Consider the following 20,267-nt stretch of genomic DNA (forward strand, 5'->3'; position numbering starts at 1 on the left):
AAGGAAATGTTCTAAATAGTAACTATACCAGAAAAACATATACTTACCCAGTAAGTAGGCAAGTAATATCGGAGCAAATTGTAAGTACTTACTTTTTGGGTTAATAACTACTTATATTAGTTAGATGATGATTGATTACAAATGTGCTTACTAGACATTTCCATATTTTGAAAATTCTAAAAGTTACGAATCACACAATTTGCTCCCAGGAATTTCAATCACTAAACAATTATTTTTATTTATTTCACTATATTGAATGTCTTCAGTATATAATTATGCATAATTTAAGATTTAAGATTAAATTCCTAAAAAGCTGTTCCTCGGGTTTTTTTACATAAAAATTTGTGTATAGTTCGGATCAATGGTCTATGGAACTAAAATAATTATTGCCATTTAGAATTCTAAAAGGCTAATATATAAAGGTCAAATATTTCGCAATATCCGCCGAAATTCTGAAAATGCAACAATTTTTTCTATGAATGTCTTGGAGGCATATTTATATGCGAGAACCGGGAACTATATGAGTTCGGAGCCAGCACAAAAACCCCCCGTATATTTTTGGTTTATTAGGCAGTCTTTAATTACAGTTACAAGTAATTGTAATAGGCAAAACTTCAATTACAATTACAAGTAATTGTTATTGATTATTTGTTAATTACAAATAAAAAGAATTTGTAATTGCAAAAACCTCATTTACAATAACAAGTAATTGTAATTGATTTTAGGTCAATTACACACTACAAGTAATTGTAATTGATAATGTAATGAATTACTTTGTGTAATCATTACCCCCAATATCTGTTATTAGTATATTTTCGTGTAGAATTCCTACAGTAAACCATCAATAACTTTATTAAGCATTTATAAATAGGAGGAAAAATCTACTCTCTTCTGAATCACTCTAATATTTTTCACATAAACTACTGTTACTCAGTGTCATAGAACAACAAGGCAAGTATAGTGAAAACAGAAGAAACATCTCTCCTATTATCTGAATTTTAACACATTGTAATTGTACGATGTGTAGTTGACATATGCACTAATATACATACACACACACACATAGTAATAAAACTGCACATGTTTATGATTAAAGTCAATGACAAAAACAGAACGTACAGACATCCTTAATTATGACAGAATTCGTTTACACTTAGCGAAATTATTGTGTATATATTTAAGTAAACTACTGTACTGTAAAGGCGGCCGTTACATAAGACCGTCAATGCAGCTTAAGCTTGTCTTTACGACTAGATAATAAAAAAAGTCTTTTTCCGAGTGTACCGCTTTGAACTTTACATCTGGAAATCAAAAGAAAAGTTTTCTTAAAATACTTACATTTATACCTACACAGTCATTGCATCAATGTCAGCCTAAAAGTAGTAAAACTGCACTATGGTGACACAATGATGATGCATAAGTTATGTACAACTTGCTACATATTCTCCTCATTAGGACAGTGATGATGATGTTGATGGTAATGTTAACAGTAAAGCAACTTGTCAGATTCTGTCACTTTTTTACTCATTAATTACTCATACTTTTGAACTTTTTTATTGTACAAATTTAAAATGTTTTTTCTGTATTCATATTTGTTCATTCTAGGTATTGCCATTTTATTTCGCAAACCCATGAAGGAACCACCCAAACTCTTCTCCTTTATGTCACCATTTTCCGGAGAAGTATGGCTATGGTTGGGTCTAGCATATGTTGCCGTCTCCTTGAGTATGTTTATATTGGGCCGCATATCACCACCCGAATGGGATAATCCGTATCCTTGCATAGAAGAGCCTACCGAACTTGAGAACCAATTTACATTTATTAATTGCTTTTGGTATGCTGTTGGTACACTTTTGCAACAAGGTTCGGAATTAGCACCAAAGTAAGTAAGGATCAGGTGGATGATGGCATTAAGCTGGAAATGCTGCAGGCTATTTTAAATACCTTTAACAAATATTTGTGTGTGTGTGTTTGTGTGTTTATTTTCTGTCCTTTTTAGAGGATTTTCAACACGTGCTGCTGCCTCATTTTGGTCGTTCTTTACATTGATTCTGGTGTCTTCGTATACAGCCAACTTGGCTGCATTTTTAACGGTCGAATCATTAAGCACACCTATTGAGAATGTTGAGGATTTGGCTGCTAACAAAGGTGGTGTTAACTATGGTGCTAAAATTGGTGGCAGTACATTTACATTTTTCAAGGTAACGTTAAGTGTGTGAAGAAAAAAATATTTCCGTATTTGAATTACTAATTGAGAAGGATAGCTTTTAAACAGATATTGTTGCAGCTGTTTTATATATAAAACTATTGTACAAAAAGTGTATATAAAAGTTTTTTCAATTAATATTGTTTAAATTCATATCACTTATCTGACAAAAAGTTGCGAATAGACTCCACTCTTTGATATGTACTAGCTAACCTTCCCCTCTTTTGCTATTTTTAATAATTAAAACAAATGCCTAAACTCAACTAACCTCTTTATCTTTCACATTCATTAACTGTCTCTTGTTTCAAATTCCGTGCTACTGCAACAGGATGCAAAATTTCCAACTTATCAAAAAATGTACGAGTTTATGTCAAGTCATCCGGAGTATATGACATCTTCAAATGCTGACGGTGTTACACGCGTCGAAGAGGAAAACTATGCCTTTTTAATGGAATCCACAACTATTGAATATATCACAGAACGACGATGCAGTCTAACACAAGTTGGTTCATTATTGGATGAAAAAGGATATGGTATTGCTATGCGTAAAAGTAAGTAGAACTATATTTGTATATCTTACATTATTTTTGTGGGTTTGTGAGTTTGTGCTAATTATTTGTAACGACTTAGAAACAACAGGTTGAAGACAATTTAATGATAATTGAGATCTAAAGAACGAATCAAATTGCAAATAATTTAGATCGGTAACCCCATATAATTAACCACGGAATAACCTTTAAACCAAAATTATGATTCATAGATAATTTTATGAAATTCAATGAACATTTTTACCTGATCTTCTCTTGTCTCAGGAACGAATCTAATTGAAAGGTACCAAGGCTATTAAAAACTCGATACCTAGCTTACAACTGAATCCCTCGAATAGGGCTTTTTTATTCCCAATTTCATATCTCGAAAAAAGCGAATTTTGTAAACTCACTTGACCCTCATACATAAACCCCTTCAGACAATGACTTAAATGTTCATAATTCACTTAAATAGCTAATGTCGGAATCAAATCCGATATTAGAAGATAAATCAAAGAAATTTCTTACATGATATTTCATTGTCCCTGGTATCAAGCCTGTTAAAAACTCGATACTTCCCATACAACTGAACCTCCCGAATAGTTCTTTTGAATTAGTGATTATGTTTAATATATTCTTATCTCGACAAAAAGCGGCACAACTAACTTTAACACTTATTCAATGACCTTTCCGAATTTTGTAAACATCGGTCTTCAATGGGCCTCCACACAGACAATGTCTTAAATGTCTCCAATTCGCTTTAAAAGCTAATTTTGCTACAAAATTAAAAATTCTTTTGATAGAAAATTTTCGATAAGATAAGTATTATTCTTTATTTATTTTAAGTTTTTGTTTAGAAAATTTTCCATAAAATGTTCATCTTATAAAGAAAATTTTCGCACCATTTTCTTTTATATAGAACTTTTTCAATGGCATATTCTTATGTACAGAAAGCTTTCAAGAAAATTTTTCGATAAATTTTCTTTTTATATTTAAATAGAAAACGTTCTTTTTTTTGATAAAACATGTTCGATACAATTTTCTTTAAAAAGAATATTTGTGATACAATTTTCTTTTTAATATTTTCGAAAAAAATTTTCATTCCTAAGAAAATTTTTCATAAAATTTTCAATTAATAAAAAATGTTCGATAATATTTTCTGTTATTAGATGAGAAAAAAATTATTGCACAATTTTCGAAAACAAAATTTTACCTAGAAAATTTCCGATACAATTTTCTTATAATAGAAAATTTTCGATAAAATTCTTGAAAAAAAATGTTCGACACAATTTTAACAAAAAAATTCTCTTGAAAAAAAAAATAAAATAAATTTATTAAAAATTTGAGATCTATTACAAAATATAAATTTTTCGATATATTTTCTCTTGTAGAAAATTTCCTTATTGAGAAAAATATTAAAAATTTAAGAAATTTTTTGATCTCTTTTCTTTTGAATAAAAATTTCCTTTTTTAATAAATTTTGATTATTATTTTTTTTAAATTTTTGATAAATTTGTATTTTTTCTAATTTTTAATACATTTTTCATTTATAGAAAGTTTTTTATTTATTTTCTTTTGCAAAACATTTGTTATTGTTAAATGCTTTTCAATAGAAAATTTAAGATAAATTCTGTTTAAATAGATTTTTTCATTTTATATATAAAATATTTTTGTTTGTTTCTTCATTTATTTAGTTAAACTTTTTTAAATACCCTTAATTACTATGTAATTGTTATTTTAATAACTCTTTGGCACGAAATATATAGATAATGTCTATAGCAGCACGTTTGCACCCAAATAGTAAAATAAAATCATATGACCGAATAATCGAAATACAAAATTCACATTAACACCATTTGTGACCTAAACTAATGTTTTAAGGGCAATTAGGAAAAATAAATTGTGTGTAAAAAAGAATTGTGTTCATAAAGAATTAGTTTAATATACTTGTGTTCCTACTTTAATTACAAATTTAAGTCATCTTTATGACTTCAATTGTATTAACAGCATATTTCTAATTGCATATTGTTTTTGTATTTCAATTTCAATTATTTATTTAATATTATTTTGAAGTTTTTATTTCATACTTAAAAACTATTAAGTTTTTTATAAAAGAATTATATGAAAAAAAAACTTGCAATAAATCAGAAGACTTTTACATACAAACTCTCCCACACTTGTGTTCGATTAATACACAATATTTTAATATAAAGAAAAACTTTAATATCAAAGCATTAAAATAAATTTTTCGTTTTTCTTTTGCTTTTCATTCTTTCAAACAACAACCGCCAACAACAATGGGAACATTAAACCACAGATTGGCCTTATCGTGACATACTCAGTCAAGCTGTATTGGAATTGCAGGAACAAGGTGTTTTAACAAAAATGAAAACAAAATGGTGGCAGGAAAAACGAGGTGGTGGCGCTTGTGCGGTAAGTGTTTTTTTATTTTTTAATATTTTTTCTTATAAACATATATTATTTTTGCTAAACACTTGACACTATCTGTACGGTATTTAAGAAAATTTATTTATTTAGAACTAGTTAAGTAATTGGTTAAAGATACGTTGATTATACATATGTGTGTATAACCAATGGTTTTGTACAACATCTTTGATATTTTAACAGATGTCTAGCTTTCGCTACGTTAGATGAATGTACAACTTCTCGTTCGTGTATCTAAATTTTTACAAGAAGATGGAATTGATAAAACTTGTTCCTCTGTTAGGTCATGGTTAACATAGGGTTAACTCATGATGCCTGTAATAAGCAATGGGTCTGCTATAGCAAGCGATCGCGATTTCTTCACCAAAATCCTTGTTTACGATCTCTAGCTGAATCATGTAAAATCTTGCCACCTGAGTGTTCATTTTGGGAGGCCTCGATAACGATAAGCATTTGAATTATTTCTTATTAGGGCAACCTAATGGACTATAGACTGACGATTTCTAGAGGTTCTTGTCACCTTGTTGAACAGGAAATTTGGTAAAATATTGGCAGCAGTACGTAGGATATAAATTTGACTATAGACTAGACTATAGACTAGACTATAGACTAGACTATAGACTAGACTATAGACTAGACTATAGACTAGACTATAGACTAGACTATAGACTAGACTATAGACTAGACTATAGACTAGACTATAGACTAGACTATAGACTAGACTATAGACTAGACTATAGACTAGACTATAGACTAGACTATAGACTAGACTATAGACTAGACTATAGACTAGACTATAGACTAGACTATAGACTAGACTATAGACTAGACTATAGACTAGACTATAGACTAGACTATAGATTAGACTATAGACTAGACTATAAACTAGACTAATCTATAAACTAGTCTAGACTATACACTAGACTAGACTATACACTAGACTATAGACTAGAACAGACTAAATTCATTTGTAATTATTCCATTTTGTATGTGAAATATGCAATCTTTGTTGCAATATATTTAATTTGAGGAAAACGCCAAATATCTCTAAACGCTAGTAAAAATTCTTTAAATTTCCCGTTAATCACTTAAACGCCTTTTTCTCGCAATTGCCATATCAAAAACTTCACAGTTGAAGGTAAAATCATTAAATTGGCAAGAAGAGGGGAAATGTACCCAACATAAATAAGTCTCACATCGATTAAACAAAAAAAAAATAGAAGGATTGGATCCTTAAAAACAAACTGAATTCGACAGTTTAAAAAAGTGTCAAGTGTTTTTTTAAATTTGATTTTAGTTTCCTTCTTTTTGTGCTTTTTCCTAACGACGACATGTTGAATATGCTGCTAATTTATTATTAACATAAATGATAAAGAAAAAAACTCAAAAATTATTAACAAACCAGAGTAATACAGAAAAGAAAATATTCTAACAATATTTTGCATACGTATTAATCATACCAACTAAATTTATCTAAATCTAAGGCAACTAGTTCTGAAGCTGGAGCATTGGCCTTAGAAATTAGCAATTTGGGTGGTGTATTCTTGGTACTAATCGGGGGTTGCATATTTGGTATGTTTGTTTCAATTTCGGAAATGTTGATGGGTGTCAAGGAACGCTGTGACGAGAACAAGGTATAACAATAGACTGTTTATATTTTTATTTTTTTAACATTTCTGGCTATACAACTTCCTACAACATTTCCAAAAGCTTTGGTTTTGTTTCCTGTTTTCTTTTTTACTTTGTTAAAATTATTTTAGTTTTTAATATAAACAACAGCAACAAAAATTTACATTTGTAATGTATTCAATCATAAGTTATACTTTTTTTGTTTTTTTATATATATAAATATTACCAACAACCAAAAAATCAAAATAAAAATATATCCTGACCAACACATCAACCATGTCATATTACCTGAATGTCATGCTGCCATGCGGAAAAATCGTTCAATCTCTGCAAAATGTACATGCACACACCTGAGGCATTTTAAATTTTTACACAATTCTATTTTGTTTCCCTCCTCTACAATCAAAACAAAATGCGTACAAAACGTTTCTTGTATTCGATACATTATTTGATGACAACGCCACTTTTGCCTCCTACACCAAAACTTCCCTTCACCTTCCACCTTCCTAAAATATTTGATTTGTATTTTTTCTCTTTCCCCCGCTAAAAAATACAAATGCTTAACCAAAACCCTTGTGAAAAACAACAACAAAAACGTAACGTAAAAAATTATCAAAAAAATGAAAATCTAAGAACAGGATAAAAAATCTGATGGTGCTGCCGAACTTGGTATGGCCAATGTAGGTGGCATATATGTGGTTTTGCTTATGGGTTGTATTACCGCCACTTGCTTTGGCATATTGGAGTGGATTTCACACATTTATGCTACCGCACGACACTACAAGGTACAAAAAAAAATATAAAAAAGCATCAAATTTAATAACAGCTAACATTTTAAAAGAAGTTGAAAAAATTGTTATCAACACATCATATTGTATCTTGTCTGTTTTCGTCTTACTCTTCATTGTATCTGTTCAATGTGCCAGAAAAAAACTAAACACCAACAAAAACGTTCCACTTCATCCTTTTACATTTTTTCTTTAGTTTGTAAATATTTTATGAAAAAAACCATAAAGAATTTTTTTTACAACCATAATCATAAATATTTCACTTGTCTTACGTTTTGAAAGCCTGTTAGTATGCTTTAAATTTTGCTTGAACTCTTAACCTAAATATAGGCCATATTTTTTAACACTTTTTTTGTTAGACTAAAAGTATGCTTTACATTAGATTGCCTAACATTTTATGTGTGCTTTTCAATCAATGCCGTTTTGTTTAAAATTAAATTTATTAACCTTTTGAAAAAAACTTAAAAATAAAACCTGTTGCTTGCTTCTTTAATTCCCCGGCAATAAACTCCCTATGACAGTCATTTTTTCATTAGTTCATTAGTATATTAAACGTATTTCTCTTCTAATTTGTATCCCCATGTTTATGCTTATGCATTCAATACAAATTTACATAAAGTTTTCTTAAATAATTAAAACTTTCTTTGATAATATTGCTGAAGGTTCCCTTCAAAACTGAATTAATGGATGAGCTGCGCTTTGTTTTAAAGTTTTCGGGCAACACAAAGCCTGTTAAATATCCCAAACGCTCCAGCTCCAAATCTACTGCATCTTCAAAAGGTGGTTCGACTTCTTCATTGTCGGTAGAATCTTTGACCAATGATGATCAACATTTGCAAAAACGTAAATCAATGAAATAATTTTATAAATTGTAATTTTTTTTTTTTGAATAAAGTATAGATTCATTTACATTAAACTGTCATTTAAGGTAGAAGGTTTTTGTTTTAGCTTATTCACAAACCCTACAGTTTGAGGTTCACTGCTGCAAAGAATTTTGTTAGAAAATAGCGTTGCCTTATATAATTGTTGTAAAAATTCAAAGTAAGAAAACAATATTAATCGTTAAAGAATTATAATTAAGGGTCTCATTTTATAAAACGAAACGACAAACGTTTAAAAAATTTGTATAAAAAAAATTCAAATTTTCAAAAATTTCCCAGTGTTCTTCATACAAATTTTAAACGTTAACTAAAGTTTCGTTTTATAAAATGAGGGGGTAAATGTTTGTTTGGACTTATATAGACGGCTGAAATGTTAATAGTGTTTTCGGTATGTCCGTACTAAAAGTACTATATGCTATCTTTTGTTCTGGAATTTCAAGTAGGCGGGTGTCACACCCACATACAAGAAGGTATTAAAATTCGTTTATTTTTTATAAACAAGTGGGCGTGGTACCTCCTATATAGAGAAAATCCTAAATTAATATATCTGAGAAAATATCTATATTTTTTCAGATGTGCTAATTTAACCACTTTAGTATCGACGTGAATATTAAGGAAAAAAATTGCGAATTTCCAATAGGGGCATGACACCTCCTATAAGAATTGAATATTAAAATTCGTTTATATTTGAAACTATTAAAATAAGAATATTAATTAATTTTATTTAATTTAGCCACTTTTGTATCGGGGTGAATATTTAGGAAAAAATTTATGGATTTCCTATAGGGGTCGTGGCACCTCCCATATTAATTGTATATTAAAGTTCGTTTATATGGGAAACTATTTAAGCTTGAATATTAATTAATGAATATTTTTGAAGAAAAATTGAAAAATTTTGAATAGCCCACCCCACTCGGCATCTCCCATATGAATTAAATACAAAAATTCGTATATCTGTAAGCAAGTGTAAGCTCGTGAAATTTATATTTATATGGGATTAAAGTTAAACATTTTGAGCGTTAAAGCAATATGCCGTAGGAATAGAGGTCGGGCGTCTAATATGAGCCGATCTACATAAAATTTGAGTGATATTGTTTTGTATAAAACATGTTTATGGCGAATTTTATCAGTAATGAGCGTTAAAGTCAATTTCTTAAGAGGACCTTATATGGAAGCAAGGATCAATATTGAACCTATATTCATAAAATTATATGCTATGTTTTAAGGCAGTAATGTTAAAATCGTTAAATCCATTTTTTGATAAAAACATTATATGGGGGGTAGGGTTAATTAAAGACCGATCCTCATAAAATCTGGTTGGAAGATAATATAGAATTTGTTTTGATGAATTTCATCTCTATTTAACTGCATTCCTAGGTCAAACTTTTATGTGGTCTATGTCGAAAACTCATCGACCCATATGGCCCATTATCAATAACAAACGTTATCAATAACTTCAATAGACAGAGGGTTTAATAATGATGGGTTTACGACCATTATTTCGATGTGTTACATTTTTCTTAATTTTGGGTATTAAGCAGGGATGGAATAAGAGATATCATTTCAGTATCAAAAAATATTTTAGAGAGAACTTCTTTGGATCTCAGAGTACAAAAATGTATATTTTATTCTAAAACTTTGTAATTTATGAAATACATTTGTATTTACACATTTTTAAACAGATGTACAATGGGCATTATATGATGAATCTTGCCCAAGAAATGGGTGCAAGGGTATCTCATCTTATAGATACCATACAAATATTACCAAGAAATTGTCCTTAAGAAGAGTCTAACTTGCTCTCAGGGTTTTGACTTTTTCTTAAATTTTGTCTGATAATATTGAAGGGATTTCCAATACTCTATAACTTTATTAGCTGTTTTCTAGACCTTTTAATTAATGCATTTTCGAGAATAAGCGCCAAAAAAAATTTTGGAAAAGTATTCGAAATTTTAAAGATACTTTTACCTGTATATTCTTAATCTCTTGTTAATTCTTTCTAAAAGATGTATTGAAAGTTCTTATGCAAAAAAAGATTTGAATAAAAAGTTTAAACGAATCCTGAGTCTTATTTGATACTGATGATCATCGGATATTGAGATTGTGACCCTGAAAGTATCAAATAAGACTCGGGAGTTTCGCGGTACTTTTGAACATCAAATAATATAAAAAAGGACACCAATTTTGTCGTCCCTGGTATAAAGGTTAAAATACCCTGTAAAAAGCGCCACCTAGTGATTAGTAGCACAAGTTACCGTCTATGCCATTACTAAGCGAAGACACTAACCCAGAAACATAGCAATGAGAACAGTTTAATAAATTTTCTTCTCTTTTAAAAGGAAACAGTTCTTTTTTGTTTGAATTTTTATAATATCTCAATTTATTTAATTGTTTATTTATTATTTATTTCATTATATTCATTCAATTACAATTACATACATTCTTTAGACATCTAGAGATAGTGGAAAATGTTTTCTTTTAATTTTTATTCATTATTGATTTTTTTTAACTATATGATTTTTTTATTAATTATATTTGGTTTTCAATTTAAGTACATGTATTTTATGAATTTTTTTTTGTTTGGTTTTAATATTATCTTTTTATGTTTTTATATTATATTGTATATATGTCTGTATATATCTTGGTAGTATATAAACTTTTCCATTTAAAGTGGTTTTTTGTTGTTAAGTTGTATTTTGTTTTTGTTGTTTTAAATAATTCCTGAAATACTTTGTTTTTTTTTCTCTCTTTTTTGGTTGTAAATGTTTAGCAAAGTTTTTTGTTTTGTTTTTTGGTATTGTTGTTTATTTAATGTTGTAATATATAATATTTTTATAAATTTATGTTTTAGTTTTTTTTTTGTTTTGTAATTTTTATCGGTGTAATTATTTTGGGTGGTTTTAGTTAAAGTTTTCTTTTTTATTAATTTTTCATAAATATTTTGTTTTTTTCTTTCTTTAGTTTATTGTGTTTTTTCTTTGACTAGTATTTGTAGTAAGTAGTATTTTGTAGCTGGATTAGTTGTTGTAAGTGGTATTAGTTGTAGAAAGTGTATAATGTCGGTGGGTGTTAGGACCATTAAAGAGTTCTTTGTTTTTTTTTTTTTAATTTAATTTTCCTTTTTAATTTGTAAATTATTTGAAGTTTAAAGCATACATTTGTTTACATTTTCTTTATAAAGTTTTAAATTTTTATAAATATTTTTTTCCTTTATTTTTAATTTAATTATATTTTTTATTTTAAGCAACATTGTTTTTATTTTTACTTAATGTTTACAATATTAAAAAGCCATTAATTATTATTTTCTTTTAAATGGTTTGTTATTAATAGTATATTATTAACTTATTTTTGATTAGATTTTATTTTTATTATTTTATTTTTTAATGAATTTTTTATGTTTTTTTATGTTAGTTTTACTTTTAAGTTTTCTCATTTTTTAGAAAAACATTTATATCAAAACTTTAATTTATATTTTTATATATATATTTTTTTTATTTATATTAATATTTTTTATATTTATTTATATTTTGTTTTTACTTTTCCTCAAATAATTTTTTTATTTATTTAATTTAAATAATTTGTTATTTTTTGTTTAAGCGTATTTTAATTACAAAGTCATTTAGAATTTGTTTCTTTAATCTATTAATATTAGTTTAATTTAGTATAGATACATATATGTAATATAATTTTAGATATATATTTTTATTCAAGTTTAAATGTATAAAAAGGGTGGCTCCAAAATATAAGTGGCAATGTATGATGAAGTGAATAAAGGTATAAAATTATCGTTCATTGAAAAAGAAAATAACATACTTTTAGTTTCAAATATACATTCATTTAAATTGTTAACAGCGGCAACTTTTAATTTGCAGCCATCATAATATTTATATGGGAAATTTCGCGTGAAATGGCGCAACGTAAAAAAATCTAATTGGATTTGGATTTCACCAGGATTAGTCAGCAACTTTTATTTTGTGGCCATCCTAATATTTATATGGGAAATTTTCTATGAAATAGGCAACATAAAAAAACGAATTGGATTTGGACATCAGTACTATTGAATAGTAAGCCGGATCTCAATCGGTCAAGAACTGCAGTAGTTAGATAGAATCAAACTCGGACAACTCCCGAAATAAAGGTCTGCATAAGACAGCAGGGCCTTTATTTCAAAATAAGCGCCGGTTTTGCTTAAAAGAAAGCTTAAGATGAAGATTTTATTTCATTTGATTAAATATAGTTCCATTTTGGAAAGATTGAAGAAATAGCTATCTAAAAACCTTTGGACAATTTTTGCCAGGGCCAATAGATTAAAAGTTATACTCATATGAAAATTAAAACCCCGTTAAACTAAAATATCTAACTTTTAACCCCTATAGCTCCGTCAATTCTTGACATATAAAGCGAAAATTTGTAACCGGCCTACTAAAGTACTGAACAGTACTGACCTTATAATGAAATTTGCTATCCAAATCAATTTTTTAAGATGTATCACTTAACGCGGACATGCCCTTATGTAAATTTATATTTAAAGTTAAGACCAACTAATAAAAAAGATTCCAGTTAAATTCAAGTTTTGTGGATTAATATAAATTGACTTTGTCTTGACATCTCGTTGAGGGACTAAGATCATCAATAATCAGCAAAATATGCACATGAAACTGCAGCCAATATGTTGTATTAGAGATTCAATATAAATCAGGCGCGGATCCACCACTTTAGAGGGGGTTACGAAATTTCCCTTTTCAATCCTTCTTCCGTAGATCCGCGCCTGATATAAATTATATTTGAAAAAATAAATTCGTAAATGTCGATTTCTATAGCCTCAGCTTGAAAAATAGCAATTTTTTGAGTTTAGATATTTGTGACCTATGACCCTCGACATTTACGATATGTCTTAGTCCCTTATATATGAGTTGAATACAAAACCTTAGAATAAATGTATTTAGGATTTTTTTCAAATTCAATTTTTCATTTTTCAATGGTTTTAAAAACTTCCATAAAAAATTATTTTGAATAAAAAGTGATTTAGGGTTATGTTTTTATTGTCCAATTCACAATCGGTGTTGTATGCTTCTATCGTATTATGTTGTATTTTTTTGGTATTATTGTATTATTTTTGTTTCAAAAAAAGTTTTTTGACAAATGTTTATGGCATACAACGATACGACATCGTTTGTGAATTGGACAAATGTGTAAGCTCATGTTGTATAGATATTTAAAGTTTTTATATGTTTTGGTCAGTTTGTGTTTAAATTCATCTTTTAATATAACAAATTAGTTAATAATTTATTTTGAAAACTTTTAAAAAATTATTTAAAACATACACACAGTGGATTTTTTTTAAATTAAATTTTAAAGATAAAATTGCATTAAAATGGAAAGTTTAGCTTTATTCAAATACTTTAATATATCATAATTTGAATAAATCTGAATTAAAATAAAATTTTAAATTATTTGAAATTTAAGTACTAAAGCTATATATAGAACCAAATACTGCCAAATACTTTGGTACATTTCTAAAACAAGAACAGTGAAATTCATATTGTTTAGAGGGATATATACACCCATATCGCCAATAGAATTGAAATTTTTGTTTTCTTAAATATTTGTATTCTCCTTGAGGGAAAAAGTACTATAAAAAGGTGAAAAGTACTATAAATAGGTGACATTTCGATTTCGTGGCAGGAGGGGTAGAGAGTTTGTAAATATAAACTTTTTCGTACTTTCTCGTTCTTGAAATGTTGTGATATGGAGACAGAAATCTTTTTGGTACTTTTGGTACTGTAAATGGTACTTTTTTTAATTTTTTTGTAATATTGAACCAAGCCTTAATTGGTGTGTAATGAGCCTGGTACTATTTGGATTTATAATGTTCAATACATTACAATATTTTTTAGTATTTTTTCTTCTTTCAGTTATATTGCTTATAAGGTCTAGGAAATATCTGCTTTGAATGATAGTCTTTATGAGGGAACTTCTTGGTACCTTTTTATACCCGCCATCAAAATAAATAGGGAGGGAGGTATATTGATCTTGTCATTCCGTGCGTAGCATATAGAAATACTACGATCTAGCTTCGTCCTCTTTGTCTTTGTCCTTGCACTATAGCTCCACAGAAAAAGAGATAGAAAGATAAAACTCTCTCACAATATTCTATATTGGAAAGGATCAAAACCGGCCCACAATTTCACAAAGCCTCCATAGAAATGTATTTCATACAAATGTACTTTGTGAAAAGTTTTAAACAATCGCATATTCACTGGCTTTAGAGTAACTATATAGCAAGAAAATTTTATTTAAACAATATTTATGGAAACCAAAATAACTCTACCAAAGTTTATGATGATAGGTCCCTAAATGTCCCTATCCCTTAAATAAGGTCACATTAAGAAAATTTCTTAAACGTCCCTTACTGGCTTTGATTTGATTTGGTGGTGGGTATATACGAATCTAATAAAGATTTGCTTCAACAGTATTACCAATATCCCAGCCTTAATTTGGTTCTGATATGTAATTACGTAACCGCTTACTTTTTAATAGCATCCACATACCATCTATATTACTTGAAAGTAATTTTATAATGTCTAATAATAATCACATATATAAGCACTTGCCTCCTATGCCATTACGCGTTGAGTTTATTTAACACTTCGATATAAGTTTTTGCTGGGATTATTTTAAATGAAAACATAGGATTTTTAACAAATAAAATAACTTGATCCACTGTGTAATTGAAAAAAACTCAATATCTAAACAGATAAATACTTAATAGAAATGTAGGTATGTGGTATTTTGAGGTTTGTTTATATGTAATTAAATTAAATTAAGTTGTTTGTTTTTGTTTAATAAATGTGTTTTTGGTTTTTGTTGTTTTAAGGGATAACTAATTCCCTGATATTGTCTAACTATAAATATTTTATTTCAAATATGATTTTATTTAGATAATAATTAAATACAATTGTCTGCTTTTTTTTTATTCCATTTTGAAATATTTAACACTAAAACTTAATAATAAAACACTTAATTAATGTATAAATATATTTGTATTACAATATGTATTATGTGTATATGTTATTATGTATCAGATTATGTATTTGTTGATATGTGTTTTTGAATGTGTATGTATATATGTATGTATATAGTATTTATGGATGTATATGTATGTCAATATGTAATAGAGTAATTGTTTTGTAAAGAAGATTATTTTTTATTTCAATATACATAGTACATATTGGGCAATTTCGTGTAAAGTAACCCAACTCAAAAAGTAAATTTGTATTCAAAAAGTAAATTTGTATTCAATTAGTATTATTGAATAGAAGGACAGACACAAATTTTTAGCTCTAAGTATCAAGAACCGCCGGTTTCAAAGGCGGTCAAAATTGGACAGTTTTGTCATATAAGGTTTTTTCAAAGGTATACCTTTCACCTTTTCACCTATTGCAGGCGTAGATCCACGGGGGCTGAGAGAAAAAGGGAAATTTCTCCCCCAAAATTGAAAAAAATCCATACAAAATATTAAAAAAAGGAAAAAAGAAAATAAATAAATAAACCAATTAACTCCCCCCCCAATCTCGAGCTGGATCCGCGGCTGACCTTTTGATTTAACAAAAAATTTCCAAAAAAATGTGTAGAAGAGTTTGCTAGAACCATTAAGTAAAACGTTAAACTCATTTGAAAATAAACAAAAAAACTCGTATGGCCATAATGACCAATTTTAACACCTTCTAACTCCGGCAGTTCTTGGCCAAATTTCATCAAAATCAATTTTTTTGAGTTGAGACACTTGACACGAAATTTTCAATTATATGTATTTATAAGCTTTTCATTTGAAATATTACTTAATACAATAATGTCACAACTAAATAATGAATAAATAGAAATAAATCTCAATATTCTTATTCTTGCCTTTGTGTTAAAATGTTTCAAAAGTTCTTTTATTCGAAACTGTAATTTTTTGGAGTTAAGACATTATTGAATTACGTAAGCCTTATGTTTGTATGTAGATTCCTTTACTTTCTTTACTTACTTATTTTTATCTATATATTTATATATTTTTTTAAGTTGGTAATATTTACTAAATATATTCTTTTAAATTTTTTTCTATTTAACATTACACTCTCCACACCATCTCAATTAATTTTTTATTGCAAATAAGAATGTTTAAATATTTAAACATCGAAGAGAATATGATGATTTATAATTTTAAAAATCTTTTTTGATAAAAGATCTGAGAAACCTGACGTAATAAGGGAAATTTAGAACAATTGAACTTATTTAACTCTTTTTTTTAGCACAAGGACCTGACAAAATACAGGTTCGTTAAATTAAAAAAAAATGTTGTAGTGTCTAAAGCATTTACTCTTATACTTTACAATAGGAGCACTTTTTTTTTAAGGTATTCCTCTTAATGATGCGTTTCAGAGTACCTATAGCTGAAAAGTTTAGTGTATATATATAAATTTTAATACTAGACCCAACTTAAAGTATACCAATCGATTTAGCTATGCCCGTCCATCTCGATCGCAATTTTCAAGATAATATATAATATTTTCGACCATGTCCGACTATATATTCTTACCTCTCGATTGAGAGCTATTCCTAAAGGATATTTCTGAAAAGTATGTTCCTTGTTTTAAGATAATATATAATATTTTCGACCATGCCCGACTATATATTATTACCTCTCGATTGAGAGGTATTCCTACAGGATATTTCTGAGAAGGATGTTTCTTGGAGTTCATGTTTGTCTGGGTTGTACTGTTGTATGGAAGATTATAGAGGGCGCTTTGTGTTTAGATTTTTTTCCTGAGAGCTACAAAATCTGCATAGATTCGATATGGCGTTTCTTATGATGATATCGTGATATCAGAGAGCACAGTGTAACGTAAGTAATCCCGTCAAAATTCTAAGATCGCTTTGTTTGTCTAAACCTTGTTGTAGTTTCCCAGTGGCGATTCGACCCCTGCTTCGTATTTTGTGCTGTTGTATTCTTGAGAGATAAAAAAAGAATAATGCCGGCGGATAATTGGGCGGTGTGCGCCCCTATGGACTGGACAATACTAAATAAAATAGTAAACCGATTTCAACATTTTTCAATAGATTCAATTTAGATTCGATATGGCATTTCTTGAATTGGTGATATCTAACACCACAGTGGGCCGAAAGTAGCCCCGTTAGAATTCTAAGATCGCTTTGTTTGTCTAAGCCCTGTTGTAGTTTCCCAGTATCGAGTTAATTCCGATTCGACCCACGATTTGTATTTTTCTCTTTCGTATTCTTGGGAGATAAAAAAGAATGGTGCGAATCTCCAAATAAGAGATGGAGACTACTAAATAAAATATCCGGCCATTTATCTAGACATTTTGAAAACCACGGCCACGATTTTAAGTTATGTGTTGAAGTAATCTATCCTTAACTCGAGATCTTCAGAATTTGGTCCAGAAATCGGGTAATAGCAATATAAGATATCTGTGTAATGGTTAAAAAAAATTGTATTCATTTGATTCTATTTTCGCAAAATCGAAGAGTTAAGAGCAACAAATTGGTGCATACTTGTATTGAAAAATTAACAAACTTTCCAATGACAACCACCCAGCAAAAATAAACTGAAGTACTGCCAAATGAATAACATTTATCACCTCTTTAAAAGTAGCACTAAGTGAATTTATTTACCTCCTGTGGAAGTGATATATATTGACTTCCAAAGAAGCGAAAAGAATCCAATTTTGTTTCAAATTTAAAAATTTGTATTATATTGTATTTAAATTTCACTTTCCAATAACTTCTAAAAAAAGAACATAAAAATTACTTCCTGAGAATGACTTCAGATGTAGTGAATTTGGAATCAAATAAAAAGAACATCCCTTCTATGACAAGTCTGTGTTAAAATCATCACTTCTTCAGGCACTTCCATAGAGTAAATTCTACTCCTTTTGTGCTTCTTTGAAAGTTCTTTTTTGCTGGTTAAATAATATATGCATTACCTATAAATAGTCTAGTAATGACTTACTTTTAATTTGATATATTAGTATTTATTTGTTTTTTATTTGATCCCAAGTTAGCAACTATTAAATTTTTTTTTAAAATTAGCAAATCTTAAGAATTTCAAAATTTTTGAGTATGATTTTAAACTCAAATTTTTGTTTTATGAAAATTCAATTTCCTGCAATAAAAATTAGAAAATTTTCTAAAATTAATGGTGGAGAGTATAATAATATTCTACTTTGTGGAATATTTCTTTAATTACAATTTTTTGACAAAGTACAAATATGTAGTTTTTTCAATCTATATAATTAATTTTACAACATATAAATGCATTTTTTTTAAACTTAAATAAATTAAATGATTTTGTTTTGTTTCTAATTTATTTTTTAATTTATTAATAATGTCAATTGTTAGAAAATAATTAAAAATGCACAACTATCAATTAAAATCTTTAATATTCTCACATTTAAAAATATGTATATTGTGCGTTAATGAATCTCAAAATTCAATAATTTTCTAGGCAAATTTTAAAAATTTTCTCGCAATTGACATTGTTTAAGCATTTTATGTATAATAAATAAATAATTTTTAAGTATAAAACTTTTGTTTTTTATATTTTTATATATATTTTATTAGATTTCTTAATATCTTTATAAATTGTCTATAAATATTTTATAGTTTTCAGAGTAAAAAAGTCTTAAGTATAGAAATGTTAAAAAGTTCTGTCAAAAAGAGAATTTTTTTCTTATACAAAAATCCCAGATTCTATTGTTAAAGCTCATTAGTGTTGAAAAAGTCTTTCGTAATAATACTTAATAGTAAAAAAATAATAAAATTAAGTCTTACGGAAAAGGTCCTTCAAATATAATACAAACAAAACATTTTAATTTGATTTAGGACAAGTTTCTGTGGATTAAGGTTTTGCAGAGTTTATGTATATATGTAATTTTTAATGACAGCCGGGACCAATAAAGGGGTTTTAATCAAAATTCAGGTTTAATGTAAAAAAATTTAGGAGGATGTTGATGATGTGTTCAAGACCAATGGAATTCTTATCTGAAAAAAAAAAAAACAATAATAATAAAATGTTTAATTTAGTCAATTTTTTGTTTTGTCTGAATACTTAAGAATCTCTGTAGTGGTTAATAGAGACATTAGGTTTGGTCTTAAACTATAGATTTTGATAGTGAAAATTTAAGTCTAGTTTACAGTCAATTTAGTATTGAAATCAAACGGAAAGAAAAAATACAACAAAAATTATATGTTAAAAATTAAAATTCATAAATAAATTAAAATTTTTCGAAAATAGTTTGTGAAAAATAATTATAGAATCTGAGAGTTTTGTAAAATTAAGTTTTATCTCACCATTTCTGTACTTAAAATATATGTATTTTACATAGTCAGAAATCTCTTTCTTGCAGTTTATTTTATACACTTTTATGGTACAAATTTTGTTAATTTTATGCTTTTTAGTTTTATGTGTAAACTCCTTTAATAAACATTTACGAATATGATCCTAGGGTAAATTCATACGATTTCCTACGCCAGTTATGAGTTGGTTATCTAACGAATGAGTCCTCACGAAGTTTATTATTTTTGATTTAAGTTGCAATTCTCTATTCTGAAATAATGTCTGGACTTACAGTCGAAACTATAGTTTGCAATATAGTCTGAACAATAGATTAAAATATTTTATAGATTAGAATCTAAAATAAACACATCCAGATTCTTAGATATAGTTTGAAAACTAGTTTAAAATGTAGTTTAGACTTATAGCCTGATCATAGGTTTCACTGTTAGTCGA

At 27.8% G+C, this 20,267-nt stretch overlaps 1 protein-coding gene across 12 annotated transcripts in view; it reads left to right on the plus strand.

The window, feature by feature from the left end:
• LOC111690703 (glutamate receptor ionotropic, kainate 2) overlaps positions 1 to 20,267 on the plus strand; it is a 105,827-nt gene that overhangs the window by 12,539 nt on the left and 73,021 nt on the right. For 9 of the 12 annotated variants that reach the window (XR_006940552.1, XR_006940548.1, XR_006940545.1 and 6 more), the window contains exons 10-13: positions 1,606 to 1,882; positions 2,000 to 2,201; positions 2,535 to 2,757; positions 5,051 to 5,166. Coding sequence is in view for 3 of the 12 variants with exons in the window: in XM_046948612.1 (XP_046804568.1) it covers positions 1,606 to 1,882; positions 2,000 to 2,201; positions 2,535 to 2,757; positions 5,051 to 5,166; positions 6,663 to 6,812; positions 7,446 to 7,592; positions 8,258 to 8,455 (1,313 nt within the window). In the remaining 9 variants the exon portion in view is untranslated. Of the gene's footprint in view, positions 1 to 1,605; positions 1,883 to 1,999; positions 2,202 to 2,534; positions 2,758 to 5,050; positions 5,167 to 6,662; positions 6,813 to 7,445; positions 7,593 to 8,257; positions 8,512 to 20,267 lie in introns of those variants that run through there. The other 3 variants (XM_046948612.1, XM_046948613.1, XM_046948614.1) reach the window with 3 other exon arrangements.

This window comes from Lucilia cuprina, chromosome 4, assembly GCF_022045245.1.
Source record: "Lucilia cuprina isolate Lc7/37 chromosome 4, ASM2204524v1, whole genome shotgun sequence".
NCBI lineage: Eukaryota > Metazoa > Arthropoda > Insecta > Diptera > Calliphoridae > Lucilia > Lucilia cuprina.